Source organism: Salvelinus fontinalis, chromosome 5 (assembly GCF_029448725.1).
Source record: "Salvelinus fontinalis isolate EN_2023a chromosome 5, ASM2944872v1, whole genome shotgun sequence".
In the NCBI taxonomy this organism is placed as follows: domain Eukaryota; kingdom Metazoa; phylum Chordata; class Actinopteri; order Salmoniformes; family Salmonidae; genus Salvelinus; species Salvelinus fontinalis.
This window is the reverse complement of record NC_074669.1, coordinates 60,692,520-60,715,139: the sequence shown is the minus strand read 5'-3', so window position 1 is coordinate 60,715,139 and position 22,620 is coordinate 60,692,520. Positions and strand designations below refer to the sequence as shown.

At 46.5% G+C, this 22,620-nt stretch overlaps 1 protein-coding gene across 2 annotated transcripts in view; it reads left to right on the top strand.

The window, feature by feature from the left end:
- Positions 1-20,718, top strand: part of tusc3 (tumor suppressor candidate 3) — a 112,153-nt gene extending 91,435 nt beyond the window's left edge. Inside the window, exons 7-10 of one of the 2 annotated variants that reach the window (XM_055924086.1) lie at positions 1,696-1,759; positions 6,198-6,272; positions 17,629-17,719; positions 20,547-20,718. In XM_055924086.1, the coding sequence (XP_055780061.1) occupies positions 1,696-1,759; positions 6,198-6,272; positions 17,629-17,719; positions 20,547-20,562 (246 nt within the window). In that variant the 3' untranslated portion in view covers positions 20,563-20,718. Of the gene's footprint in view, positions 1-1,695; positions 1,760-6,197; positions 6,273-16,761; positions 16,947-17,628; positions 17,720-20,546 lie in introns of those variants that run through there. The other variant, XM_055924085.1, reaches the window with a different exon arrangement.
- Positions 20,719-22,620: the final 1,902 nt, after the last annotated feature.

Below are 22,620 nucleotides of genomic sequence, written 5' to 3'. Positions count from 1 at the left end.
TTCTGGAGAACTTGGGAATTTGGGGAAAGTGACCATAATGTTGCAACCCTAAAAATAGGCCCTCAGCTATTCTTCCTGGGGCTCACGATGTCCCCTCAGCTATTCTTCCTGGGGCTCACGATGGGCCCTCAGCTATTCTTCCTGGGGCTCACGATGGGCCCTCGGCTATTCTTCCTGGGGCTCACGATGGGCCCTCAGCTATTCTTCCTCTGGCTCACGATGGGCCCTCAGCTATTCTTCCTGGGGCTCACGATGGGTCCTCAGCTATTCTTCCTGGGGCTCACGATGGGCCCTCAGCTATTCTTCCTGGGGCTCACGATGGGCCCTCAGCTATTCTTCCTGGGGCTCACGATGGGCCCTCAGCTATTCTTCCTGGGGCTCACGATGGGCCCTCAGCTATTCTTCCTGGGGCTCACGATGGGCTCTCAGCTATTCTTCCTGGGGCTCACGATGGGCCCTCAGCTATTCTTCCTGGGGCTCACGATGGGCCCTCAGCTATTCTTCCTGGGGCTCACGATGGGCCCTCAGCTATTCTTCCTGGGGATCACGATGGGCCCTCAGCTATTCTTCCTGGTGCTCACGATGGGCCCTCAGCTATTCTTCCTGGGGCTCACGATGGGACCTCAGCTATTCTTCCTGGGGCTCACGTTGGGCCCTCAGCTATTCTTCCTGGGGCTCACGATAGACATTTCTCTGCTATTGGGTTCTCTAGTAGAATCAGAATGTATTCTGTCCAACGGTCTGCAATTCAGTTATTTACAGCCACTGTGGTTGGTAAACACACACACCCACCTGTGGCATCTTATCGGCGTAGGGAGATAGATGGTATGTACAAGGACATGGGATGCCTTTTTCCCCCTCCATACCGTGTAGCTGGTGGGCCTCAGTTTGACCGCTCTGTCTCGTACACACACACACACGCACACCGTGGACAAGGATAGGAAATATATGTTTTCTTATCAGTGGAGACACAGGCTCCTTGTGTGAGGACACTTTCCTGGTAACTGAGTACACTGTCGTATGCATTCTCTCCTCCTATTGGCTAAGGTTAGTTGGTAAAGAGTTGTGATTGGCCACGGTTGGTAATGCGTTGTGCCTTGACCTTGTGACAACAGGTCGACCAGGCTTCTTTTCCATGGAGTTGTGAAAAGGCATAGGGCCATGATTGTTTTCCTGGAGTGAGGTGTGTGTGTGTGTGTGTGTGTGTGTGTGTGTGTGTGTGTGTGTGTGTGTGTGTGTGTGTGTGTGTGTGTGTGTGTGTGTGTGTGTGTGTGTGTGTGTGTGTGTGTGTGTGTGTGTGTGTGTGTGTGTGTGTGTGTGTGTGTGTGTGTGTGTGTGTGTGAGAGTCAAAGATGGGGAATAGGCATTGCTTATCTTGAAGCCACACAGCTAGCGAGTGTTTAGCACCGTTGTGAAATATGTGGCCATTGTGAGGGGATTTTTACCCATTTCATTTGTACATTTTTTATCTTGGCCTTTTCCCCCCTCTCTCTCATTCATGGTCTATAGCTCACGTGCTGTACGTCTCTCCAATTCCATCTCTCTCCCTACCTGCTTTTTCATAATAAGGGAATTTTGACCAATTGTGACTAACATTTTAACTTTTCACTCTCTCCCTCTCTCTGTCTTTCTCTCTCTGTCTTTCTCTCTCCCTCTCTCTCCGGTTCTCCCCCCCCCCCCCTCTCTCTTTTTCAGAGTTATATCCATGGGAGCAGCCAGGCCCAGTTTGTAGCTGAGTCCCACATCATCCTGCTGCTCAGTATCCTTAAGACGAATGCCTCATGGGAGAATTGAGGATTAACCAATGGGAAGCCTGTATTCACTACTTCCTCTATATGATACAAAGGAGGAACCAATGGGAAGCCTGTATTCACTATCTATTCTAGAGACAGATTCAGGAGGCATTTGCACCTGAACACCAACAGGAAAGCTAATCCTGAAGCTTCATGATATCACACATTATACTCCACTATTTACTCTGTATTTACAGTTGACCGTAAAGCGTATTACTTCACTATACACCTCTAGCAATATCTCCTCTGTATAGAAAAACAGGTGTGAACTTTACACCTGTTGCAAGCGCTTAGTATATTCAGTTGAAGTCGGAAGTTTACATACACTTAGGTTGAGGTCATTAAAACTAGTTTTTTAACGACCTCCACAAATTTCTTGTTAACAAACGATATAGTTTTGGCAAGTCGGTTAGGACATCTACTTTGTGCATGTCACAAGTAATTTTTCCAACAATTGTTTACAGACAGATTATTTCACTTATAATTCACTGTATCATAATTCCAGTGGGTCAGAAGTTTACATACACTAAGTTGACTGTGCCTTTAAACAGCTTGGAAAATTCCAGACAATGATGCCATGGCTTTGGAAGCTTCTGATAGGCAAATTGACATCATTTGAGTAAATTGGAGGTGTACCTGTAGATGTATTTCAAGGCCTACCTTCAAACTCAGTTGCTGTTTGCTTGACATCATGGGAAAATCAAAAGAAATCAGCCAAGACCTCAGAAAAAAAATGTAGACCTCCACAAGTCTTGTTCATCCTTGGGAGCAATTTCCAAACGCCTGAAGGTACCACGTTCCTCTGTACAAACAATTGTATGGAAGTATAAACACCATGGGATCGCGCAGCCGTCATACCCCTCAGGAAGGAGACGCGTTCTGTCTCCTAGAGATGAACGTACTTTGGTGCGAAAAGTGCAAATCAATCCCAGAACAACAGCAAAGGACCTTGTGAAGATGCTGGAGGAAACAGGTACAAAAGTATCTATATCCACAGTAAAACGAGTCCTATATCAACATAACCTGAAAGGCCGCTCAGCAAGGAAGAAGCCACTGCTCCAAAACCGCCATAAAAAAGCCAGACTACGGTTTGCAACTGCACATGGGGACAAAGATCGTACTTTTTGGAGAAATGTTCTCTGATCTGATGAAACAAAAATAGAACTGTTTGGCCATAATGACCATTGTTATGTTTGGAGGAAAAGGGGGAGGCTTGCAAGCCGAAGAACACCATCCCAACCGTGGAGCACGGGGGTGGCAGCATCATGTTCTGGGGGTGCTTTGCTGCAGGAGGGACTGGTGTACTTCACAAAATAGATGGCATCATGAGGAAAGAAAATGATGTGGATATATTGAAGCAACATGTCAAGACATCAGTCAGGAAGTTAAAGCTTGGTCGCAAATGGGTCTTCCAAATGGACAATGACCCCAAGCATACTTCCAAAGTTGTGGCAAAATGGCTTAAGGACAGCAAAGTCAAGGTATTGGAGTGGCCATCACAAAGCCCTGACCTCAATCCTATAGAACATTTGTAGGCAGAACTGAAAAAGTGTATGCGAGCAAGGAGGCCTACAAACCTAACTCAGTTACACCAGCTCTGTCAGGAGGAATGTGCCAAAATTCACCCAACTTATTGTGGGAAGCTTGTGGAAGGCTACCCGAAACGTTTGACCCAAGTTAAACAATTTAAAGGCAATGCTACCAAATACTAATTGAGTGTATGTAAACTCCTGAACCACTGGGAATGTGATGAAAGAAATAAAACCTGAAATAAATCATTCTCTCGACTTTTATTATGACATTTCACATTCTTAAAATAAAGTGGGGATCCTAACTGACCTGAGACAGGGAATTTTTACGAGGATTAAATGTCAGTAATTGTGAAACTGATTTAAAATGTATTTGACTAATGTGTATGTAAACTTCCGACTTCAACTGTATCTAGCGTCATTCTAGTCCGTAGTGTATCGCCGTAGAGACCTACAGTGTCATTTTAGTCCATAGTGTATTGCCGTAGAGACCTACAGTGTCATTCTAGTCCATAGTGTTTCGCCGTAGAGACCTACAGTCAGTTTAGTCCATAGTGTATCGCCGTAGAGACCTACAGTCATTTTAGTCCATAGTGTATCGCCGTAGAGACCTACAGTCATTTTAGTCCATAGTGTATCGCCGTAGAGACCTACAGTCATTTTAGTCCATAGTGTATCGCCGTAGAGACCTACAGTGTCATTCTAGTCCATAGTGTATCGCCGTAGACCCACAGTTATTCTAGTCCATAGTGTTTCGCCGTAGAGACCTACAGTTATACTAGTCCATAGTGTATCGCCGTAGAGACCTACAGTCATTTTAGTCCATAGTGTATCGCCATAGAGACCTACAATTATTCTAGTCCATAGTGTATCGCCGTAGAGACCTACAGTCATTTTAGTCCATAGTGTATCGCCGTAGAGACCTACAGTCATTTTAGTCCATAGTGTATCGCCGTAGAGACCTACAGTGTCATTCTAGTCCATAGTGTATCGCCGTAGAGACCTACAGTCATTTTAGTCTATAGTGTATCGCCGTAGAGACCTACAGTCATTTTAGTCTATAGTGTTTTGCCGTAGAGACCTACAGTGTCATTCTAGTCCATAGTGTATCGCCGTAGAGACCTACAGTCATTTTAGTCTATAGTGTATCGCCGTAGAGACCTACAGTTATTCTAGTCCATAGTGTATCGCCGTAGAGACCTACAGTTATTCTAGTCCATAGTGTATCGCCGTAGAGACCTACAGTTATTCTAGTCCATAGTGTATCGCCGTAGAGACCTACAGTTATTCTAGTCCATAGTGTATCGCCGTAGAGACCTACAGTTATTCTAGTCCATAGTGTATCGCCGTAGAGACCTACAGTTATTCTAGTCCATAGTGTATCGCCGTAGAGACCTACAGTTATTCTAGTCCTTACTATATCCTAAAGTGTAATTTTAGTCCATAGTGTATTGCTGTAGAGACCTAGAGTGTCATTCTGGGGGGTGGGGGTTGGATGGGACATATGTGAGATATATAGACACCAGAAAGGCACACATACGTCAGGCAGCATCTGTAAAGGGCCCATACAAACACACTGACATGATGCACAGCTGTACACAAAACACAGTTCCACCCACATGCTCTACCCTTTCTCTCTGGTTCACATTCAAACACTGCATCTGTAGCTCTCACACAATCAATGGAACACATGCTAAAAGGCTTGAGAGCAGCAGCCTGGAGAATGAGGCCTGAGACTCTCTCTCTCTCTCTCACTCACACACACACACACACACACACACACACACACACACACACACACACAGCTGGCAGTTGTCTTCTTTTGTCATTAGTACTATCTCCAGTCTCTTCCAGTTTTAATTCCACTTTAATTAGAATGGTTTGTTTGCTCCGTGTTGGCTCTGTCCAACCCCCCCACCCACACACCCCCACACCCACCCCCCCACCCACACACCCACCCCCCCCCACCCACACACCCACACACAGACTCACACACTACTTGGGGAGATGAGAAGCCGATGCCTGGCAAGCAGGGGACTGTGTGCGTGCGCAGGTGTGTATGTCTCAGGCCTGATTCTCAAGGACCCGTTGGCATAATCACATATGCTGTTGTCAAGCTTCTCAACATCACGATGTGTTCCATCTAAGGTGGCCTAGTTTAGTTATGGAAGTGGCCTTTCAAAAAGATACATGATTTCCATATGCATGAGAGCCCGTGCACAAGGAAATGGCTAGACTTGTTTTAGGTAGGACTGTAATACACAACTTAAGTTGTTTTGATAATATTTCAGTTTCCTTATTTTACTGGTCATAATACCAGACACTTCTATCCAAAGTGACTTACAGTTGACAGTGACAGGTAGTGTTCAGTATATGGTATGTGACCCATGCGGGAGTCAAACCCACGACCCTGGCGTTACCATCACTACACTCTAACCCGCTGAGCTATTGGAACTTCCTAAATAGGCGTGAAGATGAGTGCAGCCAGTGGTCCGAACCTCAGCCACCTTGTGGCTACAAAGTCTTAATGTCTGGGTGGTCCACACAACGCCCCTGTCCACAGCTAACGTCATAGTCCATCGGCATGTCTTCTCCTCCTGTTCTCTAGCCATCTCCTATCCATCGCTAGCAATGCCTGTACAATAGCCGAGGAGTTGATTAACCATTTATCTCTCAGTAATCGCTACGTTCACAGTCTGGAGTTAACGGCTCACTGCTCACACTGAGTGAGAAACACACTGCGGCTAAATAGACTTTTGACTTTTGGAAGATCGACATTGTCTGTGTTATACACAGTGCACGCACACACTATCACAAGCATACACTTACAGCACACACACTGTGGTTAGTCCGTTTCCTTGACAACTGCCCACAGACGCCGCCATCACCATGGGGATGGTCCTGCTCAACGAGGCGGCGACGTCCAAAGGAGATGTGGGAAAGAGGAGAAGTGAGTGATTCCTTATTTGTTACTGTATCACGGACTCTATTACAGGGCCATTCAACTGCCGGGCCCCCAAGGGCCCAAGTAGTGTACTGCTGCTTTCCTCCTCTACCTGCTGGTCAGCTGGTGAACTGTCAGGGCTGTCCCAGGTCCCTGATTAGAAACAGGAAATAGCCAGAAGATTTTCCACCTTGGCTCCAGGACTGCAGTTGAATAGTCCTGCTGCTGCGTTGTAATCTCTGTAGTATGAGGGGTGTGCTGGTTGTGGTTAGTATAGAGAGACTTTGTATGGAAATGAGACGATCTCTTGTTCCACTGTCAGTGATTGGGTCACTTGTGTGTGTCTGAAAACTCAGTCACACACAGCATGAAACTATCATCCTGTTGATAATTGTTACGCTGAGAATACTGATGAGATAACATCCTGGTCTTTGACGTCAGACACCCAATCCCTCTTCAGCTCTACTGTTCTATCTGCTGAGGAGTGTTCAGACACAACTTCTCTACCGAGCATGACCCAGATAAGTAAACCTAAAAACTAAATGGTGGTTAAAGGGGTGGATTATCCCCTTAACAATGTAAAGTAAAGGCAAATGCCCGTTTTTCATCGTTACCGTCATAAGCATTCCTTTTAGCGTCAACCGCTAACAAGCCTTTGAAATGCTAATTAGCGCGCTAGGATCATGCTCCTATTATGGGGCTTAGGCCAGTGGTGGAATCAGAGGTTGGCTGAACTTTGATCTCGCGTGCTAATCCTGAAAGCACAGCCTGAACCAAGCTGCGTAGCTAATGAGGGAAATTATAATCAGGGCTTAAATGAGCTCTCACGAAGAAACAAACAGGCAGCGCCATGAAACAGATGGATCAGCCGGTTCCCTGGTCCGGGATCAGATTGACTTAAGCGCACGAGTACACGTTGAACAAAATCGATTAAAAGGACTGATAAGATAATATCTTTAAATGTTCTCTGTAATGAGTGAAAATCTTTAAAAACACTTAGCAATGTAAACTGAAGGAGTGACGCAGGGCTTTATCAAATTTCTATTAGGGGGCAATCACTGGCCTTTATTGCAAGTATGCACACAGAAGCACAAATAACCGGATGCTGTGTTAATATGCAAGCCACACACACACCCTTCCACCATTGTTAGCATGTGTGTGTGATTGCGGCGGCTGATCAACTTGCAGCGGCTCAGTGAAAATACATACACTCACAGTGAAAACAGTGGCAGCTGCTGGTTGAAATGAAAGCTAATGGGGGCGCCATCAAACCCAGTTAACCCCAGTCTGACGAAGGCCACCGCCAATAACAGGATCAGCAGCACTGGAGCCCACCCAAATGAGACTACTGTTCAATCACATAGTCACACCCTGTCACTCACTACTGTTCAATCACATAGTCACACACTGTCACTCACTACTGTTCAATCACATAGTCACACCCTGTCACTCACTACTGTTCAATCACATAGTCACACACTGTCACTCACTACTGTTCAATCACATAGTCACACCCTGTCACTCACTACTGTTCAATCACATAGTCACACACTGTCACTCACTACTGTTCAATCACATAATCACACACTGTCACTCACTACTGTTCAATCACATAGTCACACACTGTCACTCACTACTGTTCAATCACATAGTCACACACTGTCACTCACTACTGTTCAATCACATAGTCACACCCTGTCACTCACTACTGTTCAATCACATAGTCACACACTGTCACTCACTACTGTTCAATCACATAGTCACACCCTGTCACTCACTACTGTTCAATCACATAGTCACACACTGTCACTCACTACTGTTCAATCACATAGTCACACCCTGTCACTCACTACTGTTCAATCACATAGTCACACACTGTCACTCACTACTGTTCAATCACATAGTCACACCCTGTCACTCACTACTGTTCAATCACATAGTCACACACTGTCACTCACTACTGTTCAATCACATAGTCACACCCTGTCACTCACTACTGTTCAATCACATAGTCACACACTGTCACTCACTACTGTTCAATCACATAGTCACACACTGTCACTCACTACTGTTCAATCACATAGTCACACACTGTCACTCACTACTGTTCAATCACATAGTCACATAGTCACACACTACTGTTCAATCACAGTCACACACTGTCACTCACTACTGTTCAATCACATAGTCACACCCTGTCACTCACTACTGTTCAATCACAGTCACACACTGTCACTCACTACTGTTCAATCACATAGTCACACACTGTCACTCACTACTGTTCAATCACATAGTCACACACTGTCACTCACTACTGTTCAATCACATAGTCACACCCTGTCACTCACTACTGTTTAATCACATAGTCACACACTGTCACTCACTACTGTTCAATCACATAGTCACACCCTGTCACTCACTACTGTTCAATCACATAGTCACACACTGTCACTCACTACTGTTCAATCACATAGTCACACACTGTCACTCACTACTGTTCAATCACATAGTCACACCCTGTCACTCACTACTGTTCAATCACATAGTCACACACTGTCACTCACTACTGTTCAATCACATAGTCACACACTGTCACTCACTACTGTTCAATCACGTAGTCACACACTGTCACTCACTACTGTTCAATCACATAGTCACACCCTGTCACTCACTACTGTTCAATCACATAGTCACACCCTGTCACTCACTACTGTTCAATCACAGTCACACACTGTCACTCACTACTGTTCAATCACATAGTCACACACTGTCACTCACTACTGTTCAATCACATAGTCACACACTGTCACTCACTACTGTTCAATCACATAGTCACACACTGTCACTCACTACTGTTCAATCACATAGTCACACACTGTCACTCACTACTGTTCAATCACATAGTCACACACTGTCACTCACTACTGTTCAATCACATAGTCACATAGTCACACACTACTGTTCAATCACAGTCACACACTGTCACACACTACTGTTCAATCACATAGTCACACCCTGTCACTCACTACTGTTCAATCACAGTCACACACTGTCACTCACTACTGTTCAATCACATAGTCACACACTGTCACTCACTACTGTTCAATCACATAGTCACACACTGTCACTCACTACTGTTCAATCACATAGTCACACACTGTCACTCACTACTGTTCAATCACATAGTCACACACTGTCACTCACTACTGTTCAATCACATAGTCACACCCTGTCACTCACTACTGTTTAATCACATAGTCACACACTGTCACTCACTACTGTTCAATCACATAGTCACACCCTGTCACTCACTACTGTTCAATCACATAGTCACACACTGTCACTCACTACTGTTCAATCACATAGTCACACACTGTCACTCACTACTGTTCAATCACATAGTCACACCCTGTCACTCACTACTGTTCAATCACATAGTCACACACTGTCACTCACTACTGTTCAATCACATAGTCACACACTGTCACTCACTACTGTTCAATCACGTAGTCACACACTGTCACTCACTACTGTTCAATCACATAGTCACACCCTGTCACTCACTACTGTTCAATCACATAGTCACACCCTGTCACTCACTACTGTTCAATCACAGTCACACACTGTCACTCACTACTGTTCAATCACATAGTCACACACTGTCACTCACTACTGTTCAATCACATAGTCACACACTGTCACTCACTACTGTTCAATCACATAGTCACACACTGTCACTCACTACTGTTCAATCACATAGTCACACACTGTCACTCACTACTGTTCAATCACATAGTCACACCCTGTCACTCACTACTGTTCAATCACACAGACTGTCACTAACTACTGTTCAGTCACACACACTGTCACCAACTACACTTCAGTCACACACACTGTCACTAACTACCGTTCAGTCACACACACTGTCACTAACTACCGTTCAGTCACACACACTGTCACTAACTACTGTTCAGTCACACAGACTGTCACTAACTACTGTTCAGTCACACAGACTGTCACTAACTACTGTTCGATCACACAGACTGTCACTAACTACTGTTCAGTCACACACACTGTCACTAACTACCGTTCAGGCACACACACTGTCACTAACTACTGTTCAGTCACAGACTGTCACTAACTACTGTTCAGTCACAGACTGTCACTAACTACTGTTCAGTCACACAGACTGTCACTAACTACTGTTCAATCACACAGACTGTCACTAACTACCGTTCAGGCACACACACTGTCACTAACTACCGTTCGGTCACACAGACTGTCACTAACTACCGTTCGGTCACACAGACTGTCACTAACTACCGTTCGGTCACACACACTGTCACTAACTACTGTTCAGTCACACAGACTGTCACTAACTACTGTTCAGTCACACAGACTGTCACTAACTACTGTTCAATCACACAGACTGTCACTAACTACCGTTCAGGCACACACACTGTCACTAACTACTGTTCAGTCACACACACTGTCACTAACTACCGTTCAGTCACACAGACTGTCACTAACTACTGTTCAGTCACACAGACTGTCACTAACTACTGTTCAGTCACACAGACTGTCACTAACTACTGTTCAGTCACACAGACTGTCACTAACTACTGTTCAGTCACACAGACTGTCACTAACTACTGTTCAGTCACACAGACTGTCACTAACTACTGTTCAGTCACATAGACTGTCACGAACTACTGTTCAGTCACACAGACTGTCACTAACTACTCTTCAGTCACGTAGTCACATGCACACATGGATGCAAGCTCACACATTTTTAATTACATTTATCTCCCAGTGAAAAACACACAGTCACACACATTATGCCAACAGGTCCATGAGAATGAGCAATAACACACACTTAATGAGTCACCCACAAAATATCCTGGTGTCACCTCTCCCTGTCTCACCACTTCTCTCTCGCTCTCGCTCTCTCTCTCGCTCTCTCTCTCTCTCTCTCTCTCTCTCTCTCTCTCTCTCTCTCTCTCTCTCTCTCTCTCTCTCTCTCCTCTCTCTCCCCTCTCTCTGTCTCTCTCATCTCTCGCTCTCTCAATTCAATTTCAGTCTCTCTCTCTCTCTCTCTCTCTCTCTCTGTCTCACTTTCTCTCTCGCTCTCTGTCTCTCTCTGTCTTTCTGTCTGTCTCTCTCTTTCCCCCTCACACTCTCGCTCTCTCTGTGAGTCTCTGTCTCTCTGTCCTCTCTCATTCCATGCATACTTCAAAGGAGTGCGATTCCATTCTCCTCTTTAGAAATCCTCACGGTGTGAACAAGCCGAGGACCAGATAGTTGTTCTTCAATGCCAGAAGTCATTTCTCTCTGCTATTAACAGTACAGTAGAGATACATATCAGGACGTTCCAGGCTTGCTGTACTGCTTGGAGGAATATGTAAACTGGTGTACAGGGCAATAACATGGTGAACAATACAAAGCACATTCGTCTCAACACTGTACTGTTGCCAATGTCAGAATATGTGATTTTTTTCTGAGCCCATCTCTCTCTGAAGGGGTGTGAATATGATTTCCAGAAGGACATCCCCCATAAGCACATGTAGGAACAGAAACACACATTTGTCATTGCCTCATAGCGTCTAATCCTTGATCTCTCTCTCTCTCTCACACACACACACACACACACACACACACACACACACACACACACACACACACACACACACACACACACACACACACACACACACACACACACACACATACTGTATGCAAATATTTTTCATCTCACACATGAGGCATACGCACATGTATACACAAGCACTCCTCCTTTCTCCTCTCCTCCTTCCCCTGCTCCTCTGTCCACCTTCCCCTGCTCCTCTCTCCTCCTTCCCCTGCTCCTCTGTCCACCTTCCCCTGCTCCTCTCTCCTCCTTCCCCCCCTCCTCTCTCCTCCTTCCCCTGCTCCTCTCTCATCCTTCCCCTGCTCCTCTCTCCTACTCCTCTCTCCTCCTTCCCCTGTTCCTCTCTCATCCTTCCCCTGCTCCTCTCTCATCCTTCCCCTGCTCCTCTGTCCACCTTCCCCCCCTCCTCTCTCCTCCTTCCCCTGCTCCTCTCTCCTCCTTCCCCTGCTCCTCTCTCCTCCTTCCCCCCCTCCTCTCTCCTCCTTCCCCTACTCCTCTCTCCTCCTTCCCCCCCTCCTCTCTCCTCCTTCCCCTGCTCCTCTCTCATCCTTTCCCTGCTCCTCTCTCCTCCTTCCCCTGCTCCTCTCTCATCCTGCTCCTCTCTCATCCTTCCCCCCCTCCTCTCTCATCCTCCCCCCCCTCCTCTCTCCTCCTTCCCCTGCTCCTCTCTCATCCTTCCCCTGCTCCTCTGTCCACCTTCCCCTGCTCCTCTCTCCTCCTTCCCCTGCTCCTCTCTCCACCTTCCCCTGCTCCTCTCTCCACCTTCCCCTGCTCCTCTCTCATCCTTCCCCTGCTCCTCTGTCCACCTTCCCCTGTTCCTCTCTCCACCTTCCCCTGTTCCTCTCTCTACCTTCCCCTGCTCCTCTCTCCACCTTCCCCTGCTCCACTGTCCACCTTCCCCTGCTCCTCTCTCCACCTTCCCCTGCTCCTCTGTCCACCTTCCCCTGCTCCTCTCTCCACCTTCCCCTGCTCCTCTCTCCACCTTCCCCTGCTCCTCTCTCCACCTTCCCCTGCTCCTCTCTCCACCTTCCCCTGCTCCTCTCTCCACCTTCCCCTTCCCCTGCTCCTCTGTCCACTTTCCCCTGCTCCTCTGTCCACTTTCCCCTGCTCCTCTCTCCACCTTCCCCTGCTCCTCTCTCCACCTTCCCCTGCTCCTCTCTCCACCTTCCCCTGCTCCTCTGTCCACTTTCCCCTGCTCCTCTCTCCACCTTCCCCTGCTCCTCTGTCCACCTTCCCCTGCTCCTCTGTCCACTTTCCCCTGCTCCTCTGTCCACCTTCCCCTGCTCCTCTCTCCACCTTCCCCTGCTCCTTTCTCCACCTTCCCCTGCTCCTCTGTCCACCTTCCCCTGCTCCTCTGTCCACCTTCCCCTGCTCCTCTCTCCACCTTCCCCTGCTCCTTTCTCCACCTTCCCCTGCTCCTCTGTCCACCTTCCCCTGCTCCTCTCTCCACCTTCCCCTGCTCCTTTCTCCACCTTCCCCTGCTCCTCTCTTCTCCCACTCTGTGTGTGTCTGTGTGTGTGTGTGTGTGTGTAGGGTGTCTTGTCCTCACAGCAGGGGAAGATACAGAGGTACCATGGCATGTTCCCCCAGCTAATGTTTTATGACTGAGTGGTGCCCCCCCATACACACACACAACAGCCCCTTCCCCTTCCAGTCTGCTAGACTCACTGAGGTAGTTCCAGTGGAACTCACATGCTGCATACATAATGACATGACATTATCATTTGTATAAGCATGATGGATATTTGCATAACTGTCAATTAAGTCTGGCAGATGTGAAGAGGCCGGCACTCAGTCCACTGTTCCTTTAATTAACACCAGAGAGATGAACCCTGACCCCCACGGTGTGTGTGTTTGTGGTGCGTGCGCGGCACAGCACAGAAGGCCAACCTCGTGTGTGTGTGTGTGTGTGTGTGTGTGTGTGTGTGTGTGTGTGTGTGTGTGTGTGTGTGTGTGTGTGTGTGTGTGTGTGTGTGTGTGTGTGTGTGTGTGTGTGTGTGTGTGTGTGTGTGTGTGTGTGTGTGTGTGTGTGTGTGATGTAAGCATGATTAATACAGAGGTTCAGAGGCCCACTGTTGTAGTTCTACTGAGACCGTACACACACACACATGCATGTACACACACACACACATGCATGTACACACACACACACACACACACACACACAATTGTGCAAAAGCAGTTATCCTTGAGACAGCACTAATTAAAATGCAAAACAAGGTCTTTGTAACGTGTCCAGTAACAGTCCTTCATCCGTCTGCAACGTGTCCAGTAACGGTCCTTCATCCGTCTGCAACGTGTCCAATAACAGTCCTTCATCCGTCTGCAACGTGTCCAGTAACAGTCCTTCATCCGTCTGTAACGTGTCCAGTAACAGTCCTTCATCCGTCTGCAACGTGTCCAGTAACAGTCCTTCATCCGTCTGTAACGTGTCCAGTAACAGTCCTTCGTCCGTCTGCAACGTGTCCAGTAACAGTCCTTCATCCGTCTGCAACGTGTCCAGTAACAGTCCTTCATCCGTCTGCAACGTGTCCAGTAACGGTCCTTCATCCGTCTGCAACGTGTCCAATAACAGTCCTTCATCCGTCTGCAACGTGTCCAGTAACAGTCCTTCATCCGTCTGCAACGTGTCCAGTAACAGTCCTTCATCCGTCTGCAACGTGTCCAGTAACGGTCCTTCATCCGTCTGCAACGTGTCCAGTAACAGTCCTTCATCCGTCTGCATCGTGTCCAGTAACGGTCCTTCATCCGTCTGCAACGTGTCCAGTAACAGTCCTTCATCCGTCTGCAACGTGTCCAGTAACAGTCCTTCATCCGTCTGTAACGTGTCCAGTAACAGTCCTTCATCCATCTGCAACGTGTCCAGTAACAGTCCTTCATCCGTCTGCAACGTGTCCAGTAACAGTCCTTCATCCGTCTGCAACGTGTCCAGTAACAGTCCTTCATCCGTCTGCAACGTGTCCAGTAACAGTCCTTCATCCGTCTGTAACGTGTCCAGTAACAGTTCTTCATCCGTCTGCAACGTGTCCAGTAACAGTCCTTCATCCGTCTGCAACGTGTCCAGTAACAGTCCTTCATCGGTCTGCAACGTGTCCAGTAACAGTCCTTCATCCGTCTGTAACGTGTCCAGTAACGGTCCTTCGTCCGTCTGCAACGTGTCCAGTAACAGTCCTTCATCCGTCTGCATCGTGTCCAGTAACAGTCCTTCATCCGTCTGCAACGTGTCCAGTAACGGTCCTTCATCCGTCTGCAACGTGTCCAGTAACAGTCCTTCATCCATCTGCAACGTGTCCAGTAACAGTCCTTCATCCGTCTGCAACGTGTCCAGTAACAGTCCTTCATCCGTCTGCAACGTGTCCAGTAACAGTCCTTCATCCGTCTGTAACGTGTCCAGTAACAGTCCTTCATCCATCTGCAACGTGTCCAGTAACAGTCCTTCATCCGTCTGCAACGTGTCCAGTAACAGTCCTTCATCCGTCTGCAACGTGTCCAGTAACAGTCCTTCATCCGTCTGCAACGTGTCCAGTAACAGTCCTTCATCCGTCTGTAACGTGTCCAGTAACAGTTCTTCATCCGTCTGCAACGTGTCCAGTAACAGTCCTTCATCCGTCTGCAACGTGTCCAGTAACAGTCCTTCATCGGTCTGCAACGTGTCCAGTAACAGTCCTTCATCCGTCTGTAACGTGTCCAGTAACAGTCCTTCGTCCGTCTGCAACGTGTCCAGTAACAGTCCTTCATCCGTCTGCATCGTGTCCAGTAACAGTCCTTCATCCGTCTGCAACGTGTCCAGTAACAGTCCTTCATCCGTCTGCAACGTGTCCAGTAACAGTCCTTCATCCATCTGCAACGTGTCCAGTAACAGTCCTTCATCCGTCTGCAACGTGTCCAGTAACAGTCCTTCATCCGTCTGCAACGTGTCCAGTAACAGTCCTTCGTCAGTCTGCAACGTGTCGACCGACAGCACATGGAGAAAACAACCCCCTTTTTAAGTTCATCTCTCAGCTAGAACCGCCGGGCCGCTAAATCAGCAGAAACACCCATCATTCACGTTGCATTAGACTCACACAGCATGAGTCCCAAACGGCTCCCTGTTCCCTCCCTTTGGGCCTTGGTCAAACGTAGTGCGCCCCAAATAGGGAACCATTTGGGACGATGTTTTCATAGAAACCCATTATTTAAAAAAATATATATATGATATGATTATAAAAACCACAGGCTGGTAAACGTCAGAATATAAGCCTTAGTGATGATTACGAAGAGCTTACATTACACTGCTCACATGCCAATTTGACAAGGACATTAGTTCCCCTCAGCCCTGGCTTCAGCCCATAGCTCAGTAGAGGACTGTGTTGAAGGATCTCAGTGGTGACATCAAATCCATCCAATAGGCCCTCCACACACCCTTTACAGTTACCACTGTCTTCTAGCTAATTATACTACCAGGCAACACACTGCAGTGGAGAATATGGCCAACCTAGAGAGGGAGGGAGAGAGAGAGAGGGAGGGGGAGAGGGAGAGAGAGGGAGGGGAGTGGGAGAGAGGCAGGGGAGAGAGAGAGGGGAGGGGGAGAGAGGCAGGGGAGAGAGAGAGGGGAGGGGGAGAGAGGCAGGGGAGAGAGAGCGAATCATTGTCATCTTTTGTCATTGAGGTGTTTTTAACCGTCCCGTCATCTTTTGTCATTGAGGTGTTTTTAACCGTCCCAAAATAACTATAAATTGCCTCGTTAGCATACTAAAGGGGCGAACACGTGTGTGTGTGTGTGCGCTTGTGAGGGGTGGTATGTGCGTGAGTGGTAGTGTGTTTGGTTGTGTGTGTGTGGGAGTGTGTGTGTAATGTTGTGTGTTTCAGTTATCTGCCTGGTGGGACTGTGTGTGTGTGTGTGTGTGTGTGTGTGTGTGTGTGTGTGTGTGTGTGTGTGTGTGTGTGTGTGTGTGTGTGTGTGTGTGTGTGTGTGTGTGTGTGTAATGTTGTGTTGTGTGTTTCAGTTATCTGCCTGGTGGGACTGTGTGTGTGTGTAATGTTATGTTGTGTGTTTCAGTTATCTGCCTGGTGGGACTGTGTGTGTGTGTAATGTTGTGTTGTGTGTTTCAGTTATCTGCCTGGTGGGACTGTGTGTGTGTGTGTAATGTCGTGTTGTGTGTTTCAGTTATCTGCCTGGTGGGACTGTGTGTGTGTGTGTGTTTCAGTTATCTGCCTGGTGGGACTGTGTGTGTGTGTGTGTGTAATGTCGTGTTGTGTGTTTCAGTTATCTGCCTGGTGGGACTGTGTGTGTAATGTTGTGTGTTTCAGTTATCTGCCTGGTGGGACTGTGTGTGTGTGTGTGTAATGCTGTGTTTTGTTTGTTTCAGTTATCTGCCTGGTGGGACTGTGTGTGTGTAATGTTGTGTGTTTCAGTTATCTGCCTGGTGGGACTGTGTGTGTGTGTAATGTTGTGTTGTGTGTTTCAGTTATCTGCCTGGTGGGACTGTGTGTGTGTGTGTGTAATGCTGTGTTTTGTTTGTTTCAGTTATCTGCCTGGTGGGACTGTGTGTGTGTAATGTTGTGTGTTTCAGTTATCTGCCTGGTGGGACTGTGTGTGTGTGTAATGTTGTGTTGTGTGTTTCAGTTATCTGCCTGGTGGGACTGTGTGTGTGTGTGTGTAATGTTGTGTTTTGTTTGTTTCAGCTATCTGCCTGGTGGGACTGTGTGTGTGTAATGTTGTGTTGTGTGTTTCAGTTATCTGCCTGGTGGGACTGGGCCTGGTGGTGTTCTTCTTCAGCTTCCTGCTGTCCATCTTCAGGTCCAAGTACCACGGCTACCCCTACAGGTAACACACATACCTGGACTTCACCATGTTACCAATGGCATTCACACAATTAGGGCCAGGAGTTTTCCTGGAAACGTGACTTAACCTCTCGGGGATATGTGGGACGCTAGCGTAGCGCATGGCCAACATCCAGTGAAAATGCAGAGTGCCAAATTCAAATAAATTACTATAAAAATTTAACTTTCATGAAATCACACATGCAACACACCAAATTAAAGATACACTTGTTGTGAATCCAGCCAACGTGACAGATTTCAAAAAGGCTTTACGACGAAAGCACACCAAACGATTATGTTAGGTCAGTACATAGTCACAGAAAAGCACAGCCATTTTTCCAGCCAAAGAGAGGAGTCACAAAAAGCAGAAATATAAATAAAATGAATCACTAACCTTTGATGATCTTCATCAGATTACACTCATAGGACGTCATGTTACACAATACATGTATGTTTTGTTAGATAAAGTTCATATTTATATCCAAAAATATCAGTTTACATTGGCGCGTTACGTTCAGTAATGTTTTGCTTCCAAAACATCCGGTGATTTTGCAGAGAGCCACATCAACTTACAGAAATACTCATCATAAATGTTGATGAAAATACAAGTGTTATGCATGGAACTTTAGATAAACTTCTCCTTAATGCAATCGCTGTCAGATTTCAAAAAAGCTTTAACGAAAAAGCACACCCTGCAATAATCTGAGTACAGCGCTCAGAGACCAAACAAGCCAAACAGATATCCGCCATGTTGTGGAGTCAACAAAGTCAGAAATAGCATTATAAATATTCACTTACCTTTGATGATCTTCATCAGAATGCACTCCCAGGAATCCCAGTTCCACAATAAATGTTTGATTTGTTCCATAAAGTTCATCATTTATGTCCAAATACCTCCTTTTTGTTTGCGCTTTTAGTACACAATCCAAACTGACGACGCGGTGGCAGGTCCAGGCGAATGTTCAGACGAAAAGTTATATTACAGTTCGTAAAAACATGTCAAACTAAGTATAGAATCAATCTTTAGGATGTTTTTAACATAAATCTTCAGTAATGTTCCAACCGGAGAATTCCTTTGTCTGTAGAAATGCAATGGAACGCAAGCTACCTCTCACGTGAATGCGCATGACCAGCTCGTGGCACTCTGCCAGACCACTGACTCATTCCCCTCTTATTCCCCCCTCCGTCACAGTAGAAGCATCAAACAAGGTTCTAAATACTGTTGACATCTAGTGGAAGCCTTAGGAAGTGCAATATGACCCCATTTCCACTGTATCTTGGATAGGCAAAGAGTTGAAAACCTACAAACCTCAGATTTCCCACTTTCTGGTTGGATTTTTTCTCAGGTTTTTGCCTGCCATATGTGTTATGTTATACTCACAGACATCATTCAAACAGTTTTAGAAACTTCAGAGTCTTTTCTATCCAAATCTACTAATTACATGCATATTCTAGATTTTAGGACTGAGTAGCAGGCAGTTTACTCTGGGAACCCTTTTATCCAAGCTACTCAATACTGCCCCCCTGTCCCAAAGAAGTTAACCAGGAAAACGTCTGTGCCCAGAGTTTTTCAGTTGAGGTGGTCTGGATAAACTCCTGGCCCTACATAGTGAATGAATAGAGTACATCACTCCAGGTCTCCAGGGTTTCTACATTGAATCAGGGGTGTCTAAGTTCACACCATCCACCCTCTAACATGGAACACACACAGACACTTTTCATCCAGAACATCGTGTTGCATTTTTTTCTAACCGAGCGAACTCAAACTGCCCTTGGAAGTCAACTTTACCCACTTTTGAACTTCGTCAGCTGAGTCGTCAGATGCTTTATCCCAAAAAAGAAGCTCAGTGATGGATTTGTCAGCCTCAGGTCGAATCAACGGCTTCGCCCCAAATAGCACCCTTTTTTTCTTTTATGAACAATACTTTTGTCCAGGGGTAGGGTACCATTTAGGACACGTCCAGATTCTCCAGCTGTCAGAATATAGATGCCTTCAAGTAACACCCTTAATCATCAAAATAACAGTTAGCAGCACGCAGTCCGAGAGATCTTCTGAACAGCCTTTAATACAGTCAGATCACAATGAAATCTACTGAACGACACTTAATACAGTCAGATCACAATGAAATCTACTGAACGACACTTAATACAGTCAGATCACAATGAAATCTACTGAACGACACTTAATACAGTCAGATCACAATGAAATCTACTGAACGACACTTAATACAGTCAGATCACAATGAAATCTGCTGAACGACACGTAATACAGTCAGATCACAATGAAATCTACTGAACGACACGTAATACAGTCAGATCACAATGAAATCTACTGAACGACACGTAATACAGTCAGATCACAATGAAATCTACTGAACGACACGTAATACAGTCAGATCACAATGAAATCTACTGAACGACACTTAATACAGTCAGATCACAATGAAATCTACTGAACGACACTTAATACAGTCAGATCACAATGAAATCTACTGAACGACACGTAATACAGTCAGATCACAATGAAATCTACTGAACGACACTTAATACAGTCAGATCACAATGAAATCTACTGAACGACACTTAATACAGTCAGATCACAATGAAATCTACTGAACGACACTTAATACAGTCAGATCACAATGAAATCTACTGAACGACACGTAATACAGTCAGATCACAATGAAATCTACTGAACGACACTTAATACAGTCAGATCACAATGAAATCTACTGAACGACACGTAATACAGTCAGAACGCAGTTGACTTTGTCACACATTAACTGGCGAGCGCTCTAATCACACGCTCTGTCTCTCTCTCTCTTTTTCAGCTTCCTTATAAAGTGAGTCTGAGGCGCCGTCTTCAGAGTGAAGGGTGAAGAGGCTACTTGCTGCTAGCTGAGAGGCTGCAGACACCGGGACAGGGTGCATGGGGCGGGGGGGGACATTTCAACTGCTGTACTCAATCTACTTAATAAATGATCATGTGACAAACTGAGAAAAGAGACGCTCCTACCTATGTGATTAGTACAGTTATATCACACACACCTGCTCTGAAGAAGTTTAGCTCTTGAGGTCTGAATGTGTTTTATTTGATAGTGTCTGACCAAATGACTGAGAGAGAGAGAGAGAGGACAGGAGAGGAAAGAGAGAGAGAGACATGCTGAGGAGAAGAGGAAAGAGAGAGAGACATGCTGAGGAGAAGAGGAAAGAGAGAGAGACATGCTGAGGAGAAGAGGAAAGAGAGAGAGAGAGAGAGAGAGAGAGAGAGAGAGAGAGACAAGCTGAGGAAAGAGAGAGAGAGAGACGCTGAGGAGAAGAGGAAAGAGAGAGAGAGACATGCTGAGGAGAAGAGAAAGAGAGAGAGACGCTGAGGAGAAAAGGAAAGAGAGAGAGAGACATGCTGAGGAGAAGAGAGAGAGAGAGACGCCGAGGAGAAGAGGAAAGAGAGAGAGACATGCTGAGGAGAAGAGGAAAGAGAGAGAGAGACATGCTGAGGAGAAGAGGAAAGAGAGAGAGAGACATGCTGAGGAGAAGAGGAAAGAGAGAGAGAGACATGCTGAGGAGAAGAGGAAAGAGAGAGAGAGACATGCTGAGGAGAAGAGGAAAGAGAGAGACATGCTGAGGAGAAGAGGAAAGAGAGAGAGACATGCTGAGGAGAAGAGGAAAGAGAGAGATACATGCTGAGGAGAAGAGGAGGGAGAGAGACATGCTGAGGAGAAGAGGAGGGAGAGAGAGACATGCTGAGGAGAAGAGGAAGGAGAGAGAGAGACATGCTGAGGAGAAGAGGAAAGAGAGAGAGAGACATGCTGAGGAGAAGAGGAAAGAGAGAAAGAGACATGCTGAGGAGAAGAGGAAAGAGAGAGAGAGAGACATGCTGGGGAGAAGAGGAAGGAGAGAGAGAGAGACATGCTGAGGAGAAGAGGAAAGAGAGAGAGAGACATGCTGAGGAGAAGAGGAAAGAGAGAGAGAGAGACATGCTGAGGAGAAGAGGAAAGAGAGAAAGAGACATGCTGAGGAGAAGAGGAAAGAGAGACATGCTGAGGAGAAGAGGAAAGAGAGAGAGACATGCTGAGGAAAAGAGGAGAGAGAGAGATAGACATGCTGAGGAGAAGAGGAAAGAGAGAGAGACATGCTGAGGAGAAGAGGAAAGAGAGAGAGACATGCTGAGGAGAAGAGGAAAGAGAGAGACATGCTGAGGAGAAGAGGAAAGAGAGAGAGACATGCTGTGGAGAAGAGGAAAGAGAGAGAGACATGCTGAGGAGAAGAGGAAAGAGAGAGACATGCTCATGAAAGAGAGAGAGACATGCTGAGGAGAAGAGGAAAGAGAGAGAGACATGCTGAGGAGAAGAGGAAAGAGAGAGACATGCTGAGTAGAAGAGGAAAGAGAGAGAGACATGCTGAGGAGAAGAGGAAAGAGAGAGAGACATGCTGAGGAGAAGAGGAAAGAGAGAGACATGCTGAGGAGAAGAGGAAAGAGAGAGAGACATGCTGTGGAGAAGAGGAAAGAGAGAGAGACATGCTGAGGAGAAGAGGAAAGAGAGAGAGACATGCTGAGTAGAAGAGGAAAGAGAGAGAGAGAGAGAGAGAGACATGCTGAGGAGAAGAGGAAAGAGAGAGACATGCTGAGGAGAAGAGGAAAGAGAGAGAGACATGCTGAGGAGAAGAGGAAGGAGAGAGAGACATGCTGAGGAGAAGAGGAAAGAGAGAGAGACATGCTGAGGAGAAGAGGAAAGAGAGAGACATGCTGAGGAGAAGAGGAAAGAGAGAGAGACATGCTGAGGAAAAGAGGAAAGAGAGAGAGACATGCTGAGGAGAAGAGGAAAGAGAGAGAGACATGCTGAGGAGAAGAGGAAAGAGAGAGACATGCTGAGGAGAAGAGGAAAGAGAGAGAGACATGCTGAG